The following is a 12673-nucleotide window of genomic DNA, read 5'->3' on the forward strand; positions in this document are numbered from 1 at the left end:
TGATCAAGAAAAGCGACTTGCAAAATATTACTTTAAACTTAAAAAAAAAAACATTTTCTTTGAGTTTTCACGTACGGCCAACCACAAATTGTTTGTCACTCTGCAGTCAGCTTCACAAACAGTGAACATTCATATTGCCATTTAAATTGTATGTGCAATGGATTGGTGAGTAGCGTTAGGACCCCCTTCTAGTACTCAATTTGCACTGTTGTTTGAAATTTTATCTTCTTGTTATAATCAGCTTCAACTCAATTTTCTTTTTATCTCTCTTTTGTTCCTCTTCTCCTGATTCACCTTCTTCTTGTCCCTCTCTTCTCCTACTTCTTTTTCCTCTAACCCTTCTTCTACTACTTCTAATTCTCCTTTCTCTCCTTGTTTGTTTTATTCATGCGTGTGTTCTATATTACCCTTTTATCGTGAATATGGTTTAATACATGTAAGTTATTTCTTGCATTTAAACTACAGTATGTAAAAAATACCACTATTACGAAACTGCACACCTTTTAATTTATTGTATATTAACCCTATCTTAACTGGGCTATTTCAGACCAGTATAATAAGGGTTAATGTGCAATTCAGTCTTTGTTGTAACTGCAATGCATGATTTAATAAATACCATACCATACTTGTACTACATGTATATACACATGTACAAGTATACTATACTTGTGTTCAAACAGCTATTTTTACAACATGCCCCAGGAACTTGAGCTTAGAAATAGCATGAACTTAACCCTGACCACAAACAAAATCCAGCTCATCATGATTTCATTTTCATTAAAAAAAAAAAAAATCAGGACTACTGTTAGTCCATTAAATACTGGATTCTGTAATTTTACAATGGACTTTGTACACCGGTTCCAGTGGGCAACAGGTTAAAGTACCAAGAGATTGCAGTATTCAAAGGTCAACAAGATCAATTGGCATGGGTTTTCATTCTCGGTACAAGACCACTCTCTTTTTTCCTCTCGTGAGTCACAATGTGTCTATTCAAACAGTTTTTTCTCCAAAATCCTTTCTCACAAAGGGGGCAGGAATATGGCTTGACCCCTCTGTGTTTGTTCTTGTGGTCCATGAGTTGGTTGTTGAAGGAAAACCTGTCACCACACTGAGAGCATTCATAGGGTTTCTCGCCTGTGTGGATTCTGGTGTGTACTTTGAGCTGAGAAGATGAAGCACATGTTCTTGGACAATAGGGGCATTTTAATGGCTTGATATTTTGTTCTTTATGGGTGCTTCTGTGAGTCTGAAACCAAGAAAATCGCTTAAATCTCAAACTGCAGTCTGGACACTGGTACGGTTTATCATCAATGCGGGTTTTAGGGTGATGAATTTTTCCTGCATGAGTCTTTGCATGTCTATTTAAACAGTTTTTTCTCCAAAACCCCTTTCCACAGATTGAGCACAGGTGCGGCTTTACTCCTGTGTGCTTTGCCTTGTGAACCACAAGTTGTGTATTGAAGGAAAATCTGTCGCCACACACAGAGCACTCATAGGGCTTCTCACCTGTGTGGACTCTCAAATGTGTCCTCATCAGAGAAGGTGCGGTGAATGTTTTGTTGCAAAAGGAGCAGGTAAAAGGCCTTTCACCTGAATGGATTCTCTTATGAGCCTGGAGTGCAGCATTGCTACAAAATCTCAAATTGCAATCCGTACACTGATACGGTTTCTCATAAGCATGGGTTTTAACATGTGCATCAAGTTCAGACCGGCTAACGTATATCTCATTGCAAAATGAGCAAGGGTGATGATTTTTCCTGCTATGGACTGACATATGAGCTCTGAGATCAGCGTTGTCGAAATATCGTTTCTCGCAAAGACAGCATGAATATGGCTTTCCTTCTGGATGGAGTTGGAAATGTTTCCTCAGATCGGATCTCTGCCAAAATCTTTTCTTGCAGATTGTACATTCATGAGGCATCTCTTCTGAATGGCTTCTCATATGCCTATCCAAAGCTTGCCTCCCTTTTAAATCCTCTACTGCATACTGCACAGATGAAAAGTTTTCCTTCAGCATCATTTCCAGTGCTTCCCGATGGACTTGCTCTGGCATCAAGGGTTTTTGAAAAGGCAGCTTCGTGTTTCCCACTGCGTTCCTCTGAATCCGTTATTTCTTCTGTATGATCATTGAAAGTGGTAGCACTGTCAGTCGCACTCTCTCCTAGAGGATAATCCACTTGAATTTGTAAGAGATAAGACTTGTGTTCACTTGAGCAATTGCCTCTGGAAGATAGATCCGAATGGTTTCCTAGAACAGCTGGGATTGCAAAATCCTTATTTGATCTGTCATGTGATGTATCATCTGATATTTTCAGTGTGTTTTCCTTTCTTCGATGTGAGCTCTGCTTTCTCGAATCCAAACCTGAGTGAAAAGAGAGCAGGGTAGTTTGCGCTATAAAAGCCGACAGGACAATCAATGTTACAGGTGTAACCTTGAGAGCAACTAAACTGCAAGAAGATATGTATAGGCATTGCTGGGATTGAAATGAGAATTGCCCTACGTTTCAAAGTTTGCACCGTGATATGTCTGAATTTGTGAAAAATCAATCAGAAGTACAGTGTAGGCCCCTGGACGAAACAGAAAGCGGCGTTTTCTAATTTGAGCCACCTGAGCCCTGTTTGCATCAAAAGTTACAATTATGATAAATTTGCCATCCACTGGTAACTTGTCCAGCATGCTTGATTCCGATTCGCTGGTGGTCAGTGTTACCACTGCAGTTACAATTGAATAGCAAATTGGGCATATTAAATACCTTTATGCAACAGGGCCCTGGTATCTGTGGGAAGGATCTATAGATGATACAAGTCAGGTTCATCATTTTTTCCATACAGTTTTGCTAAAAAAGGTCAGTTAACTCCACCACAAACTGCACTCTTTCATGCCGAGTGTTGAAGGTAGAAAACAACACTATGTTCGGAGAGCCTAGAGAAACAAACTTTACTGAACGTATTATTCCATCACCTGACACAACACCCTCTTTATGTTCATTTTCTGGTTGGGGTTCACTAACTTTTGATCACCACTGAATATACTCAATACAGAATGATTGTGGATATTAACAAGTGAGAGTGTTCAAGTGTCTAGAACTTTAATAGAGGTTTACTGAAAACCCAAACCCAAACTAAATGACGATCTGGTCTTCATTCCACACACGTCATGGAATCCAGCTCCTCAGTTTTAAAAATATCCACTTACTTTGTAGTTTACATACATCTTGGTTAACTCTTACTTCAATATCCAATTCGTACTTCCCAATTATTTCATTCAATGGCCCACTTGCCCTGCATCATTGCATGAGACAGAGTGTGGTATGTGAAAGCAAATAAACCTTTGGCAAATTTTGTATGACTCAATTTTCCCCATGGTTTGTATGTTTCTTTGTAGTTTGTATGGCCATTAACATAATTAAAGGTATTGTTTAACTTTGTGAGCAGCAGATTTAAAAAATTCTCAAACCAAGATGAAACATGTGTACAAGTGCATGTATTAGAACTAATAAACCCTGAAAACAACCATTATTGAGAATGAAAAGCTAAAACTACAAGGCAAACCCTGATTTTGTAACGCCTAAATAGTATACGTAAGTGTATGGGATGATATTAAGATGGTGTTTCCGGTCACTTTACACTTCAATTTTTGAAGCACTAAATAATTATTTTCGAATGCAATTTTTTTCTGGGCTTCATTTTTGTAACATATCACAGACACAGGTGACAAGTGTGACCTTCTAGCTCAGATTTTTTAAAAGTCAAACCAATGTTAAACAATCACTTTAACCCTCGTTATGTGTTAGGTTGTCTGATCCAACAAGCTTTTTATGACTTTTCCTGCATCTTTAACGATGTATTAACGATATTATATTCATACTCCTTTATATCGTTATATTTTAATGTGTCTTTTAAAGTGTAAAAATATATACTACACATTACATGCACATGAAACAATCAATGAATCAATGAAAAACAAGGCTTGATATTTGTCACTTCTTTTCAGAATAGATATTTAATGACTTCAATTTCATCTAAAAATTTTCAGGTATTGTTGATTTTACACTAGGAAATGATATGCCATACATGTACCTCTCATTCTGTAGCAAAATTTTTCTACTTTCCACAAAGCTATTCATCCATTTATACAATACCTACACTACTGATTGTGTACAGGAAATTAAAAATCTGATATAAAAAACACTTGAGTATGCCCTTGATGACTTTTTCTCATTGATTTTTTAACAATACTTGAAATACAACATTTGGTTAAGCTGCCATTGTGGTAATTTTTGCGAGACATGCATCATCTTCGAGGTGGACTCGGTCCAGTCTGGCAATACAAAAATAGTAAGCTGATGTTTACGTGTACATGTTGAGGCGTCTCCAAGGCCTGCCTAATTCCACTTTCAATGTGTAGTGTACATCTTGGGAATAAAAAAGTACAAGGTATTGTGCACCTTACAGGTACATACCGGCCGCTCAGACATTTTCAGTGGAATGCCTCTGGCGGTCTCACCTGCATCACACAATTGAATATAGCAGCAGTGCAGACTTTGAAAACTACTATAGCTCGCACAATATGTTCAGTGATACTTGGTTAATCTTATGTCCACGTTTTATGAGCTAGACCAATACACTTACAGAGAGATATGGTAATTCAACAAATACCCCCAACGAGGCCAAAGTTCATTGACCTTACATGACCTTTGACCTTGATCATGTGACCTGAAACTCACACAAGATGTTCAGTGATGCTTGATTACTCTTATGTCCAAGTGTCATGAATCAGATCCATAAACTTTTCAAGTTATGATGGTAATTCAACAGATACCCCCATTATGGCTAAAGTTCATTGACCTTTGACCTTGGTCATGTGACCTAACATGCACACAGGGGCCCGTTTTCTGAAGTCAGGTTTAACTTAGACCACGGTCTAACTCTGTGCTAAAATTATGGGGAGCCAAAAGTTCAAAAATTCTGTTTACATGTATATTGCATATTTCTTGTGTTTACTATTTAGTTTCCTTTTGCTTTCATAATGAAGAAAAACACTTCAAAATACTTCGGTTATCATTCCCAGACAATTTGGGTGACACATGAGTTAATAAATTGGATGTGCACTCTTAGGGATGTGTGCCCCAATTGGCACTCCATAGTTAAACCACAACTTTAAACCAGGGTTTAATTTAAACCCGAGTTCAGAATACGGGCCAGGATGTTCAGTGATACTTGGTTACTCTTATGTCCACGTTTTATGAGCTAGACCAATACACTTACAGAGAGATATGGTAATTCAACAAATACCCCCAATTTGGCCAAAGTTCATTGACCCTAAATGACCTTTGACCTTGATCATGTGACCTGAAACTTGCACAGGATATTCAGTGATACTTAATTACTATTACATGTATGTCCAAGTTTCATGAATCAGATCAACAAACTTTTAAAGTTATGGTAATTCAACAGATACCCCCATTCGGCCAAAGTTCTTTGACCCTAAATGACCTTTGACCTAGGTCATGTGACCTAGGTCATGCAGGATGTTCAGTGATACTTCATTAACCTTAAGTCCAAGTTTCATGAACTAGGTCCACATATTTTTCTAAGTTATGATGACATTTCAAAAACTTAACCTTAGGTTAAGATTTTGATGTTGATTCCCGACCTTTGACCTTGGTCATGTGACATGAAACTCAGGCAGGATGATTAGTAATCCTTGATTAACCTTATCGTCAAGTTTCATAGGTTAAGATTCGATGTTGACGCCGCCATCAGAAAAGCGGCGCCTACAATCTCACTCTGCTATGCAAGCGAGACAAAAAGCATTTGGATTTCGCTGTATATCATTAGTAAGACATATATCTTTAAGAATATTGTTGAGAAGTTTCATGACATTTGACTTTGGATACAATATTTTATAAAAAAAAACTACATCAAAATCTTAGATTATGTTTCGGATCACAAAAAAAGGAGATTTTCCAAAATAAAATTGAAGTTAAGATTCCTCTGAAAATACATGTATTTTATCCATGGAATTATATTTCAATTTAATTAATAAGTAAAAATCTGAAAAACTAATAATTCAAGGAATCTCTCTGACATTTTGTCCCTCATCAAACCCAGCAGATTTTTACTGTTTTAGACCAGAACAAATTTCCTTTTTTTTTTCTTATTTAAAAGTAATGTATTTTGGGAGAAACAAGGGGATAACTTCATGTACAAAATAATCAATGATTTGCACTGCTTATAAGTGAGGGAAAATTGTTGACAAAAGATTCTGAGATGCTCCTCGGATAATAATTTTCAACATCTGCCCTACTTTTGTCGTAGGAAATCACAAATCCTCAGAAGAGATTTCATGGATTTTCATATGGCTTTTAAGACTACTCTTCCGCCGAAAGCACTTTGAACAAACAGAACACGGGAATGGTTTTTCTCCTGTATGAATCTTCATATGTTGATTTAAAGTGTCTTTTGTCCAAACCCTTTTCTCACAAACCGAGCACTGGTATGGCTTTATGCCTGTGTGTCTGATCTGATGATTCTTGAGCTGACTTTTGGAAGAATAGCCCGTGTCGCAGAGTGTACACTTGAATGGCTTCTCACCACTGTGCATTCTCAGGTGAAGCGTTAGGCTAACTTTATGAGAAAAGGCTTTGTCGCAAAGGCTGCATTCATATGGTTTTTCTCCTGTGTGAATAGACAGATGAGCTTTTAAACAAGACGTATCTCCAAAGCTTTTGTTGCAAATAAAGCATGAATACGGTCTTTCCCCAGTATGGGATCGCTCATGTCTAATGAGATTGGCTTTTGATACAAAAGTTTTGGTGCAGAAAGAACACTTATGAGGCTTTTTCCCTTTGTGGAAGATCATATGCCGCTTCAAATCATCCTTGCGTTTACATCCTTCATTGCAAACGGAACAGAAAAAAGTACTTTCTTCTTTGGGTTCGATGCCAGGATTGCCTTGAACGATTCTCGTTGCAGTGACAGGGGATAACTTCTTGGTGTTTTGTAAAGAATTTGTGTGATATTTCTCATTCCCCACAACAATGTCTAGAACCAATCTTTCACCATCATGATCTGACATGGTAGCACTGTCAGCAGAGCACTGTCCTTGAGGATAATCTACTTGGTTTGGTAAGAGATAGGAGCCATACTCACTTGAGCGATTGCCTCTGGGAGATGAATGGGAAGGGGCTCCTTGTAAAGGGTAGTCACCTGGGAGATGTTTCCCATGTGATCTGTCATGTGATGAATCACCTGATATTATCTGAGTATTCGCCTTTTGTTGACAGGAGCTATGTTTGCCTACATTCCCACCTGAGTATTTAAAAAGAGCAGAATAAAATATCTATTACGTTTTGCACTGTTACACAAAGCAATTTTCATGGATAAAGATGTTCACAGGAGTACCAGAAGTCTTGGCGGAAATACTGTTGATAAAGCAAACAGATAACATCCAAGACCTTTTCTCCCAAGTTGATTCTCCTGTAAAGGTTAATACATGTAGATGATGAACTTGGACATGTTTTTTGTGGCAAATCTGTTTCTCTCCAACATCTAACCGCATCATAAGCAATGATGTTGCAAACCTCATCTATGAACTGTCAAGTGGTATTTGAAACTAGAGTTCCAAATAAATTGTTTATCGCATACAGAGCATTTATATGGTTTTTCTCCAGTGTGTATCCGCGTATGTCTTCGGAGATCTTCGGCACGCACAAATCTCTTCGGGCATAAATGACACACGTGAGGCCTTTCCTTTTGATGGCTTTTCTTATGCCTATGATAGGAATCATAGCGGGTAAATCCTTTCCTGCAAACAGGGCAGGTGTAAGGTTTTTCAATGCCAGTGTCCTGGTGAGGATCATGTTGATTGCTTCTAGGTGAAAATGACTTTCCTGACAATGCTTCTTCATGTGTCTCACCACACACATCCTGGGTCATTACATCCTCGGGCAATTCTCCTTGATCTGACATGGAAGCACTGTTAGCGGAACTCAGTCCATGAGCACGTGATCGGTCACATGATGTATCACCTGACATATCCTCATTTTTCCTGATCTCTTCACAGATGCTCTGCACACTTGAATTCCCACCTGAGTAAAAGAGCAGAATCAATTATCTCTATTATGTGCAGCACTTTGAAACGAAGGAATTTTCATTGATAATGAGGTTCAAAAGATCACAAGAAGTCTTGATGGAAATGCTTTTGATAACGCAAACAGAAATTCAAAGAAATGTTGTCTTGTGTAGATTCTGTCCTGTACAGTAAGATGACGAGTCTATAAATTTTTTTCACGGCAAAACTGATTTTTTTCCTGTGTGGTATCTTCTGTGCATCTGTGTTGTGTTGACACAACAAACTTTCATCTTGATATACAAGCACTTTTTCCATTTTATCACACGTTGACCAGTGACGCAGCTAACCTCATAACATGCCATATGTTGTTTGAGACTTGAGTTCCTACCAAAGCGTCGATTGAAATCGGAGCATACATGTACGTTAAGTTTTTCTCAAGAGTGGGTCCGCATGTAATTGCAAATCTATTCGCCACGTTGGGCATAATTTGGTTTTTTTTGCCTATGAGAGCAATCGCTGTGGGTAAAACCTTTACTGCAAACAGGGCAGAGGTAATGCTTATCAATGCCAGGGTCCTGGGGAGGATTATGTTGATTGCTTCTAGGTGAAAATAACTTCCTTGAAAATGCTTCTTCGAGCATCTCACCATACACACTTTGAGTCGTGACGTCTTCAGCCAATTGATCTGACATGTTCGCACTTGTAGCAGAACTCAGTCCATGAGCACGTCATCGGTCACATGATGTATCACCTGACATTTCCTAATATTTCCCGATACCTTCTCAGGTGCTCTGCACATTTGAATTCCCATCTGAGCATATCATAATTATCATTGATGAGTTTAAAAATGGAAGAGAATGCTTCTAATATCTATCCTATAACCATCCAGAGAAATTAAGCAGAGACCATACTAATGCTTTATTGCTTCCCAGGCAGTCATGTAAAATGGTTGAAAAAGAATTCAGTCTGACTGAAACTTATACCCTATTCATAAAAGCTACATGTATATGTAATGCCCAATTGAATAATAAACTGTATGGAAATGTCTTTGTGGGTTCTCTACTGTGACGCCAGAGAGGTAGTCTTTTGCCAAATTCTTCAGGATAAGACCCGAGATACACATGCATCGGGTTTGATGCTACCTCTTACACCAGCTTTTGAGCCAGCCTCAACCCTGCAGTTTGGGTGGTGTTACACACACGCTAGAAGTAGACTGACACTGCTTTGAGATTCTTTATCGATGTCGCCTATTTAACCCTAAATAGACTGGGCTATTTCGATGCCTAAGAAGACTAGAAGATCTCGGCTGTCAATAGCGTGATCGCAACGAAAATTGGCAAGTGCCTTTAACCCATAGCATTTTCTACAAAACTCCACGGTCCAATTCTGCAAAAAAACTCATTGCTAATTGATTATGCTAATTTAATGCCTCTCACACTAATTTTTAGTTCAAAGACTCTATAGGAATCTGATCAAATGTACTTAGAAAAAATCAACATCACATCTATTTTTTTATTTCATTGTTTTCTAGAATTGTGATGTTCCTTGTTTTTCGACTTTTTGTTTTTATTGCTTTTTTTTCAATGGAAATTGTTGGGCATTTTATTTTGACCATAAACAAGATATCATTTGATTTTAATCAGTAAAAGGAATAAATTGATGATACATGTACATTGATGAATTATGGCTAAAAACACTATTTCCATTAGAGTTTACACAAATTCACATTTTTGAGAAATTTTGTGTCTGCATGCACTTACATACATGTACAAAATGTTTTGTAATCTCAGAACCGCCTACCAAGGGGGGTCGCAATTTTTATCTCCAAAGCTGCAAAAGACTTTAAGAAAGTAAAAAGTCAATGAGCGATGCAGTAAAAAAAATTTAAGTGGTTGATTTATCACAAAAATGTTGGGGGAGGGAGGCCTGATTCAGCCCCCCCCCCATCATTTTTTGCAATAAATCTAGTCTTTTTAATGGATATGTATGTTGGGCATTAAATTCCAAGATATACATGTAGTGCAACTTACATATTAGCCATTCAGAGATTTTCAAGCTATAAAAAATGTTTTAAAAGCATTCAGATTTTGCTGGTTATCATTAGTAAGACAGATATCTTTAACAATAATATTGTTGTAGAGTTTCATGAGACTTAAATATTTTATCAACAAAAACATATCAACTTAAATAAATTATGTTTGGGACCACAAAAAGAGGGGATTTTCGAAAATAAAATTCAAGTTAAATCCCTCTGACAGTATGATGGAGTTATGTTTAGTTTAATGAAGTAAACATTTAAAAATCTAACACCAAAAATCTCTTAAACATTTTATTCCTCATCAAACTCAGCAGATTTTACCTGTTTCAGATTTCAGACCAGAGCAAATTCGTTGATTGTCTTTTTCTTAAATAAAAAAATGAAAGAAAGTAAGATAAATATTTTCAGTGAAAAATGTAAATCCAGTATAGAGTGTGATCGGTTAAGGGATAGCATTGAGGTGAAAATTTTTTTTAAAGGTATTTCTATCAAAATTGCTTTTAAAATAATCTTTGATATCTCAAGTTTCAAAGAACTTAGTTTCATGAAGATTGATGATTCTGAAAGTACTGGGATAGTCCATTTTATTCATGGGGTTGCTGTTACCTCTCATCACGAATGGACATTTTTACTCAAATTGAATTCACTCTAGTTTTATTGCTTTTAAAGTTACTCTAATTTGGTTTGGATGTTCTTGCACTCTGAACATTAATCTATTATCAAACATAAATTAGTAGAAAAAAATATTGGGAACTTATTTGTTTGGTAGGTGTTAACATTTCCATTTTGAAATTTCCGTCCGTGATGAAAAAAAAAGATGAAAAGTTCTTTCATTTTTTATCAGAACAGAAATAAAAAATAAAAAGGTGTAGGGGTATCTCACCTAACACTGTACATCATTTTATTTGAACATAGCTGAAATCCATTTTATCCATATCATAAACTCAATCCAAAATGATCACGGACGGACGAAGTAAATTCACTCAAATTCAATTCACTCTAGTTTTGTTTTCAAAGTTACTCCCATTTGGTTTGGATGTTCTTGCACTCTTAACATTAATCTATCGTCAAATGTAAATCACTAGAAAAAAATATAGGAAGTTAATTTTTCTGGTAGATGTGTCTGTGATGAAATTAAAGTCTGTCCGTGATCAGTTTTTATTGAGGATATGGATAATATGCATGGATTCAGCTTTCTATTCTTTATCAAAATAGAAACAAAAATAAAAGTGCGTAAAAGTATCTCACTAGACACTGTACATCATTTTATTTGAACATAGCTAAAATCCACACATTTTACGCATATCATAAATCAATAAGAAACGATCACGGACAGACATTAATTTCATCATGGACGGACAAGTGAGCAATATACGCAAATACTACTAATAAGCATGATCGGTTCATCACGGACGGACATTTGATAGATTTTGAAAGTTTTGAAGGCTTGTAACAAATTAGGAATAAGATGAACAAGGTTCCTTTGTGTTTTATAGTAAAGGGTAGGACATAGTATGCTGAATGATTAAAAAAGTTTGTTGCCATGGTTACCTACAAACACAGGTATCCACTAAATGTGCCATATCACGGACGGACAAGATAGAAATGTGGTTTTTAGAATTTTTGTACATTTTTATTGTTTCTATCTAAACAGCTTTACATGGACCAATTATTGTTAATGCACCTAACACTCGGGTATGATAGCTTCTATGTTCAGCATATTGAATTCTTAACCAATATCAAACTTCCGAGAGAATTGCAAATATTTTCCATCACGGACGGACATCATGGACGGACATCACGGACGGACACAATTATAATACAATGGAAGTACTCTGTAAAAAGTTCTTAGTACTTTTTTGGTAAACAAATGCAATTGTTTTGATGATTTGTACATATTTGAATAATATTAAACAGTATTAGTTGCACAATCAAGTTGCTACAACTTCAATCAAGTTGCTGCAACTTGATTTAAGATGTAGCAACTTGATTTCTATGCTAGACGCACAGTATAATCTAGACATACGATTGCTCTTAACACATTTCTTGTCAAAATCGAACGTAAAGAATAGGTGATGTACAACTGTATAATAAAAAAAATTAAAAACGTAAAAAGCCATTGATATGCAGGCAGAAAGGAGCAAATTCACATGACAGTCCTTTTACTTTCAGAAGATGTTAGTATTCATAGAGAATTAGCAAGTGAAAAGACTTTAAATGAAAAATTGACATCCTGGTTCTTCCCGCATACATTTTTTACATAGTTTTTGTGGCTCAACTTACCCCAGACGATGGCACAACTTACCCCACAGATGGGGCAAGTTGAGCAATTTGACATCCTTTTTTTCAAAGGTCACAATGACATTCAGGGTGGGGGTAGAAAGTTATATATAGGTGAAAAATATTTCCCAAGAATCAAATTTAAAGGTAAGGTACTTATTTCTACAATATTACTAGTCATATCAATTCTAACGTGCAAAATGCAAAAAGTGTTACAACTTATCCCGCCTTCCCCTATTGTCTTTTTAAAGTGTAGAATACAAGTAGGTTCAAAATCA

General features: G+C 36.6%; 2 protein-coding genes across 9 annotated transcripts in view; both read right to left on the bottom strand.

Annotated features, from left to right (window-relative positions):
• LOC121420433 (zinc finger protein 721-like) overlaps positions 1-12673 on the bottom strand; it is a 65942-nt gene that overhangs the window by 23880 nt on the left and 29389 nt on the right. For all 8 annotated transcript variants that reach the window (XM_041615058.1, XM_041615060.1, XM_041615059.1 and 5 more), the window contains one exon: positions 7156-7314. In XM_041615058.1, the coding sequence (XP_041470992.1) occupies positions 7156-7314 (159 nt within the window). The remainder of the gene's footprint in view (positions 1-7155; positions 7315-12673) is intronic.
• LOC121420434 (zinc finger protein 525-like) lies at positions 320-2156 on the bottom strand. Its single transcript, XM_041615067.1, has one exon. The coding sequence runs from the start codon at positions 2051-2053 to the stop codon at positions 917-919; it is 1137 nt and encodes a 378-aa protein (XP_041471001.1). The 5' UTR covers positions 2054-2156; the 3' UTR covers positions 320-916.

The sequence above is a fragment of the Lytechinus variegatus genome, chromosome 8 (assembly GCF_018143015.1).
Source record: "Lytechinus variegatus isolate NC3 chromosome 8, Lvar_3.0, whole genome shotgun sequence".
Lineage (NCBI taxonomy): Eukaryota > Metazoa > Echinodermata > Echinoidea > Temnopleuroida > Toxopneustidae > Lytechinus > Lytechinus variegatus.